Source organism: Tasmannia lanceolata, unplaced genomic scaffold, assembly GCF_043159265.1.
Source record: "Tasmannia lanceolata isolate RefF3 unplaced genomic scaffold, GAP_Taslan_0.1 ptg000006l, whole genome shotgun sequence".
In the NCBI taxonomy this organism is placed as follows: Eukaryota; Viridiplantae; Streptophyta; class Magnoliopsida; order Canellales; family Winteraceae; genus Tasmannia; species Tasmannia lanceolata.
The window spans coordinates 7,940,576-7,948,795 of NW_027518683.1; the positions used below are offsets into that span (position 1 = coordinate 7,940,576).

At 35.7% G+C, this 8,220-nt stretch overlaps 1 protein-coding gene across 3 annotated transcripts; it reads right to left on the reverse strand.

The window, feature by feature from the left end:
- Positions 1–487: 487 nt before the first annotated feature.
- Positions 488–7,466, reverse strand: LOC143879521 (Calcineurin-like metallo-phosphoesterase superfamily protein). Of its 3 annotated transcripts, none has more exons than XM_077381952.1 (8): positions 6,939–7,466; positions 5,932–6,015; positions 5,749–5,783; positions 5,458–5,569; positions 3,657–3,745; positions 1,200–1,306; positions 955–1,089; positions 488–815 (listed from the first exon to the last, which is right to left on the reverse strand). In XM_077381952.1, exons 1-7 carry the CDS (start codon positions 7,140–7,142, stop codon positions 1,001–1,003), a joined length of 720 nt encoding a protein of 239 aa, XP_077238067.1. In that variant the 5' UTR covers positions 7,143–7,466; the 3' UTR covers positions 488–815; positions 955–1,000. The 3 variants fall into 3 exon arrangements, with proteins under 3 accessions (XP_077238067.1, XP_077238065.1, XP_077238066.1); XM_077381950.1 differs by having other exon boundaries at positions 1,195–1,306; positions 6,939–7,460; XM_077381951.1 differs by lacking the exon at positions 5,932–6,015 and having other exon boundaries at positions 1,195–1,306; positions 6,939–7,465.
- Between the last annotated feature and the right edge of the window lie 754 nt (positions 7,467–8,220).

The following is an 8,220-nucleotide window of genomic DNA, read 5'->3' on the forward strand; positions in this document are numbered from 1 at the left end:
TTGATATATTTTATTCACCATTGAAGTGATAATATTCCAACAAAAACGAAACTTGTATTCTTCAGCTGAGAAAACCCCATTATTGAGTACTGACTATTTTCAGTGCATCATTAAATTGATAATGGCACTAATTTCTTTACTTTTTTTAACCAACTGTAAGAGAGGCTACATAATTCCCAAAAAGCTCCCAGGAGCCAATCAGAAAAGCTTAAAACAAAGTGAATATGTTGGATAGCTTCTATCAACAGCTTTCCAGAACTTCTGTGGAGAAAAAGAGTTGTCTTTGGAAACCTAAGTGTGTGCATGCTGTAGAACAGAACACAACTCTTACATGCTTTCTGGTTTAAAGAATTCATCCCAAGTCACTGTTATGTTCCAATCAAAGTTTTCCATGGGTAAGATGGCAAATGGGGATTGAACATCTGCGGCATTTGAGATGAAAATGCAATCAAGCCTTGGGTCTTAGAATTGCTTCAAGAAGGAAGAATTGGTTACACATTTTCTATTTATTAGAATAATGCTGTATTGAATCCTACAGTCACTCGCAAGCGATTTAAGTAATCGACTTGAAAGATTATCTCAAAAATGATACTACCAACTTAATATACAATACTCGCATAAAATGAAGTCCAGTGATGCAATTGATTTTTTACAAAAAATGAAGGAATTATGTAAATACTGAATAAACGAGAGAAGATGCAAACAATAAGTGAAATATGATTGATCTAAGAGAGAATTCACATGGCTTCTCTTCCCCGTTGATGAAGCTTAGATTTGAACACTACTTCATTAGCTGAATTAATATAGTATGATACCTGCAAAGAAAGAAAATTGTATCGGTTAGAGATTAGAGAGTATTATTTGTAAGATAAATCTCCAATATAAGATAAAAGACCTTGCAAAAAAAAATCTCCAATATAAAAAGCATTAGCTTGTCAAAGAACAGATACCCACAATCTCTAGGGGGGTGACTCTATGCAGAAGGAATCCATTTTGGTTTTCATCTGTATTGCCAGGATTTCCAATGTATGCAATACCTTCGTTGAGAGTATAATGACCAGTGCAACCCTGCTTGCTCAAGTAAGCATTCTGAAGAAAATATACATGAACATAAGAAATTTATTTAAGATTAGCATCTTTAAGGAACTCCCAGAAAATTTCACTTGGACTAGTTAAATGCAATAATCATCTTACCACACCATATTTTAGGAAAATATGATGTAGGGGATCGTAAATCTTTGTTGCTTCCATTGCATGCTTTCGCTCTTCACAAACTACCAGAGGATGATATCCAACAACTATGCGCCTGGTTTGAAGAGAAATTTGGTTCAAGACTAAAATTTCACAACACCTTAAGTCCAAATTTTCCATTAGAAAAAATTGCCCGATGTGCAAAACATAAGGCCGTAGCTGATGATGGTTGGCCCTGGGGTCTGAATATGTCTAGGATGAGCTGTCAAGGGATTAATCACCTTTTCTCTCTTTGAACAGTAACAGCATTCGTTTTATTAAAAAAAGAGAGCATAACAAAACATTGACTGAGATGGCCAAACGTTAATAGGAAGTGCAAAATAAAACTACAAAATATGGAAAAGTGAATGTCTAGGACTAGCTCCCTCCTTCCAACTCCCTCATCAACCAATTACTTTCCAAAACCAAATTAGTAAGATTTAAGGATCTCCTTCAACTAAAAAAGGCCCTTGATCCTCGCCTCAATGCTAAGACCTCTGCTTCACTAGAAACCTTGACTCCAATTTGACGGGAGAACACCAATCTAACTTCAGCCATTTGGTCTCTAGTAATGCCTCAACAACACTTCTCCATGGTTCTCTAACCCATATTTGTCAATATTTAGCTTAAGGCGATCTAAATGCAGTGGATTACACCTATTAATGACATTATTCATGTAAACATAGCTATTTAATAGCATGTACCAACATTGCTGCAAATATATGGCTAAATCTTGAAATTTCTTTCTAGCACTAGCCATATATGTATAAGAACATGTTTCATCAGGGTCGTGGAGATTTTCTTGATGATCTTTGATGCCCTTTGTAACTGGAAACTTTTTCCAGATGTCATTCATTCACATGGAACCTCATGGGTGGGGAACAATATTACCGTGGGGTCACCTTGTCTGATAAAGTGAGAGTGCCTTGTTTGGCCTTTGTAACTGGAAACTTTTTCCAGATGTCATCCATTCACATGGAACCTCACGGGTGGGGAACAATATTACCGTGGGGTCACCTTCTCTGATAAAGTGAGAGTGCCTTGTTTGGCCTGCTGTTTTCTATCTATCCTTTTGCTTTGCAATAACAAAAAGGGATAATTACATTTACACCCCCTCTAGTTTCTGACACATCCACTTCCACCCCCATAGTTTAAAACGTGACAAATACACCCTTGTAGTTTCAATTTGTTTAACGTAGGCCCCCTCAGCTGAAGGTTCGTCCATAGATTGAAGGGTTAGGATGATCCGATGGAGCTGATTTTTTGGGCACACCCTATCTATGTCAGGACCCATCAAATGAACGCTTTGGATCATCCAAACAATGTGGGCCCACCTTATTTGGATGATTTTTTGGTAGTGTTTGGATTCGGGTATGGGCCCACATTATTTGGATGATCCAAAGCGTTCATTTGATGGGTCCTGACATAGATAGGGTGTGCCCAAAAAATCAGCTCCATCGGATCATCCTAACCCTTCAATCTATGGACGAACCTTCAGCTGAGGGGGCAAACCTTAAACAGATTGAAACTACAGGGGTGTATTTGTCATGTTTTAAACTATAGGGGTGGAAGTGGATGTGTAAGGAACTAGAGGGGGTGTAAATGTAATTATCCCTAACAAAAAAGTAAAATAAAAGTAAATCGTAATTCAAAAAAGTTGAACCGAAAATAAAAAATAGTATGCATGGGGATCATATGACCTGGCATCACTATGAGGGAACATATAAAACTCATTACTATAAATCCTGGTTTAATCATGACGCGGGCGGAAGTGTGCGGAAAAGGCGAAGAACACCGTCTTCAACCCGGTAGAAGAAGAACACCGTCTTCTTTGAGAAAATTCCTTGAATCTACAAGGAAGAAGATAAGAATCCTTGAACCCACAAGGCAAAGATAAAAAGAAACTGAAATTTTATTCCATCCAGATCTGATCTTTTACATACACAAATGTCCAATATTTAAAGACTTCATGTTTCCTAATTTCTCTAAACTAAAATAGCAACTATCCTAATCTAACAAGGATTCTAGCTTATCTAGAATTAGAAATTCTAACTTGCTAAGAACTCTACATAAAATTAGAACGTTTCCTACATCAAATCATGACAGCAATGATGTCAAGGTTAATGATGACTGGTTATATCACTTGTAATTGTGAGCTTTTGCAATAAAAGTTTGGATAGCATAAGTCGAGTAGACAAAAGTAACTGAAAATAACGAAGATCAGATGTGCGTAATAAATAAGGTCAATGACAAGGAAAAACTTTCAATGCAGATAAATTTCAAATGCAACTAAAGAATCAAGAAAATCAAGTCTGATTGGTGTGCAGATTAGTAATGAATAAAGCATCCAATTAGATAGTAGTTTCCTTTTCTAGGAACTGATTCACAAGTAAAACGGATAGTGGAAGGCATAACATATAACAAACCATTTACTGTCAGTCGCTGCTAATGTCTTCATCAGCCAATGCAACTGATCACTACCAGTGTCACTTGGTTGTTTCATATGTAAGGAGCCCTGCAAAGTGAAATTTAAATCATTTGATAAGAATTACTAATGAGTCTTGTTATATTTCAAACAGAGTTCTGTTAAATTTTAAAGTGTATTTTTTGGGTTACTTTTTATTTTATTTTTATTTTGAGAGATGTAGTGAGGACAAAATTGTACTTTTGTGTCCATGGGCATGTTGGTCATTTTGCCTAGCTTGCACATGTGTGAGCCACACATGTTTGCTCCATCTTTTCCCACTACCTCCTATTTCAAATTCAAACCCTACTTGAAACTCTAAACCCACCACTATCCTAAGCATTAAAGTCTCCACTTTCACATACCCACTACCACTTACCAAAGTCATTACTTCTGTACTTTCCTTTTGACTAAGGCTATTCTCATTTACTTCATTTTTGTAGAGCTCCTCCACTAGCAAAACCTCCATTTAAGCTCTCTTTTGAAGACCTCCATTGTAGACCTCCATTGAAGCTCCATTGAAGCTCTCTTGTGTGCAAGCTTGAGATTTGAAGGAAAGGCTAACTTGCCCTTATTTTCTCTATGTATTGAAGCTTTCTTCTTGAAGCCTTCTTCTTTTTACTGTTCTTTGTCTTGTAGTGTTGTTTTTTCTTTCATATATTAAAGCACATCTCTTTTGGGCATTGTTCTTCTTCTACTTTGGTTGTTGATCTTGGGCTAGTGTAAACTTTGGTTTCACTATTTGAGAAGAGGATTTTCCGGTGTTGTGAAATCCGTCTTTCTCTATAAGTTCTTGTTTCCAAACAGAGTTCCACCAGTATTACATTTGGCAGAAAATGAATATGACATACATAGTTCTGGTATCTAGTAGACTGACAGAAAGATTTCAAAAGAGGAAAATGCAAACAAACACATTATATTCAGAATGATATAGAATATACAAATATAATACAATAACAGGAGAAACTTTGAGAGTTTCTTTCACAAAAAAATACCTTGAAAAGCTTGTATTCATTCACAAAGAAATTGTTTTGAAATGCTTTCATGTCAGTACTCTAGCTATGAAATGTTTTGAAATCATTTGAAGTTAAATGTCTCAAACTCTCTTCTAAAGAAGGATGTTTGATATATTGATCTAAAAGTTAATAGGACAGGCCTAAAAGTTGAAGTTAAATATCTAAAATATTTTTATTTGAATTTTGAAGGAGATCCGACATCTACTACATCTTTCCTTATTTCTTAGATGGAATAAACTCTCTTTGGAGGATTTTGCATCAATAGGTAATGACATTTGATAGGCTTCTTGATATGATTAATTTCAGTAATCTTGCAAGCATGTTACCAAGTAAGGATTCTGCAAATGCTGTTGTTCGAGCTGCAAGTTGGCAACACACTTTGCTGTTTTTATTCTTCATGTACTGTTTTTGTTGTTCATGTAAATATAAAATTTTGCCTACCTTTTTCCTGATATACTTTGATCTGTTTTTGTTTCTTAAAGGTTAATCTATATCATTTTTGTTAATGAATTTACTCAGTTTACTTGAATTTTTTTTTCCTTGTGACAGAAATCTGACTTTAGTGAAGTTTTCAAATCCCTTTAAAAGATGGTTGAGGTTCTTAAACCAATTAAAAGGAAATTCCACAAACTCAATTATTTCATCTGACACCAAGTTAGAAGGATTTTGCTTTCAGAAAATCGAAGAAATATTCAGATATAAAGATGTAACAAAATTAAAGGGCCTGAATGAGGGGAAAAATCATACATGAAGTGATCCTGTATCTATACCAATGATGTCCAACATTTGCTCATGTGGAAGTGTAATCTGCTTCAGGAAGTATCCTATTTCTTGTCCTTCTGAGGCTCTAGTAGTATACCTACACAAGAATTAATACTCATACTTAATTGTATTTCAGAAGAAATCGGGCATTTTGGATGAGTTCCTCAATATAAGCATGATGAATAGCTTGTAACAAGAAATTTCAGTAAACAAAAAAGAACCCATGCAATGCAAATATACCCAAATCATGAAATTTTCTATGAAATGGTGAAGTACCAGGGAATCTTCAATGATGGGAAATGCAACGTACCCTGCAAAGAGATATGTTAGTCTCTTACACTTAATTGATGCAATCTATATCATTTAACTGACCAAATACAGCATTGACCTCAAGGTGAGAAGTTTGAATAAACATCAGAGATATGATATATTTTCCAGTTTTCTTATTCTCGACCTTACATTGAGCAAAAGTGGATCATCCTTGCCAAATTCACTGACGTTCACCACAAACTTCACCTTGTGAATCTTTGCTACCTTCTCCATCTTCATCAAGAATAAGAATTTCATTACCCATGAACTCAGAACGCAAGAAAAACAAAACCAAGAAATGAGGGTAATTAGGAATCAAATTCCTTATTCCATCATAACGTTGGAGATAATGATTTACATAATCAAAACCAAACCCACAAACAGAAAACAGAAGAACAATGCAATTCGGAAAAAACACCAAACCTACAAAAAAAACACTTGAAGTACAATGTAATTTGGAATACCATACCTACAAAACAAAACAAAACAAAAAATACTGAAAACCTGAATTATGTGAATGAGATGGAATTAACAATCTCTCCTTTTTTTAGTACTCAAGGTTCCCTTCATTCCACGAGATAAAGAAGGTGGTTTCTTAAATCACAAGATTATTTTACTTTGTGTTATTCAAGAGGGTAACTAGACAGAGGCTTCTACCTCACAACTGATATAAATATTAATGCTGTTACGTTAGGAAGATACAGATTGAAACAAAAAGCTCTCTTGCTATTAGGTTAGTGCTTAATTCAAAGGCTCCGTGAGCATTTTGGTTGTTGGTATATGTCCCCAAACAGGAAAAAAGAAATTCTTGTAAAACATAACAGAAAAGGCTCCAATAAACCTAACCCACAAAAGGATAGAATAAGAAAAAGGAAATGGAATCATGGAAGCAAGAAATAAAACATGAAATAATTACACCTGGGTAGGGTGATTGATGCAGAAAACGAGAACCAAATCCACAAACAAACAAAAAACAAAACAAATTCCTTGTATGAAGTAACACATAAAGATAAAGGACCCAACCTAGAAACGAATTACAATTCTCATACGAGAAAACCAACAGAAAAAAAGAGAGGACAGAATGAGCACAAATCAGAAACACAAACTGCAAGGCATAAAAAAGAGCAAAAGGTAATTTAAAGAAGAGGAAATGTTACCTGTTTGAGAAGTTGGGTCTGTTGGTTAGAAGGTCTATGCCCTACTCTAACGCTGAGAAAGTACAAATCAAGGGCTCTACGTGTGCCGTTGCCTGATCTCTGAGGACTGCCTAAGTAGAAGGCTATGTAGAGAGCAATACAAAGAGAAACTTGGATTAACAACGTAAAAGCCCATGAAGGGCGATCACGCCCATTACCCATCATCAGATTTGTATTGCTTTCTTTGTTCCTTCCTACATTCTACATGTCAACAGAAAATTCGTGGGGGAAGGTGGGAACATAACCTAGTGAGCTTAAAGTCAGAGAGAGAGAGAGAGAGAGAGAGAGAGAGAGAGAAGAAAACTCTATCTGTTTGGATGCTGGTAGATGTTGCCGGGGCGGGGGTGGGGTGGGGTGGATGATTTTGAGAAGAAGAAGTCAAAGTGAAATCAAAAGGAAATCAAAAGGAAATCAGTCAAGAGAGATTGTCAGCAAATCTCCCGGACGTTGTTTGGTTGGGGGTAGGTGATGTACTTTTTTACTGTATTTTTTAAGAATTTTTTGGGGAATGTTATCAGCACTATTTTTTACGAGGGCACTCCTCACTTTATCAAAAGTACGGTATGGCCCGCACCATTAGATTGGCCATAGCCTAAATAGGTTATGCCCCAAAATTATTTCCATAGGTTGATTCTAACCCTCCGATCTATAGAGGGTTAGGATCAACCCTCTAACATTCAGATTGGAGGGTTAGGATCATCCTATGGAAATGATTTTTGGAGCATAACCTATTTAGGCTATGGCCCATCGAATGGACGGTTTAGATCATCCTATGGTGTGGGCCATACCGTACTTTTAATAAAGTGAGAGTGCCCTCATCAAAAAACAGTAGTGTTGATAACATTTTCTTTTCTTTTTATAGGAATTTGCTAGCAAACTTCTCCTATGCCACTTCTTGGCATGTGGCCATCCTTGGTGCAAAGCACATGTGGAGTAATCATTACAAAAAAAGAAGTAAAATAGTAGAAGTTATAAAGTCTTAAATGAAACATTATGGAGAAATGGATATAAAGTTTGAAAATTACGAAAAAAATACAAAAAATGTAATAACATATGACAATTACGGAAAAAATTAAAAGCAAAAGTAAAAAGTTATGACAATTACGGTGAAAAAGAATTTTCTTAAGAAATTCTCCCATTTTTCCTTCGATTTTGAGAAATTCGTCCTGCAAATTTCGAGGGTTACACGTCACCTACAATCGCCCGACATAACCAGCGGTCAAAATTCTAATTTTTGCTAAAT

Bases quoted from the DNA above. Each gene is read 5' to 3' on its own strand.
- LOC143879521 (XM_077381950.1), bottom strand. From the start codon at position 7,142: ATGATGGGTAATGGGCGTGATCGCCCTTCATGGGCTTTTACGTTGTTA. The intron at 5,784-5,931 runs GTAAGGTCGAGA...ATCTCTTTGCAG, and splicing joins ATGATCCACTTTTGCTCAAT to GGTACGTTGCATTTCCCATC. The intron at 3,746-5,457 runs GTATGATTTTTC...TTCACTTTGCAG, and splicing joins TAGATACAGGATCACTTCAT to GGCTCCTTACATATGAAACA.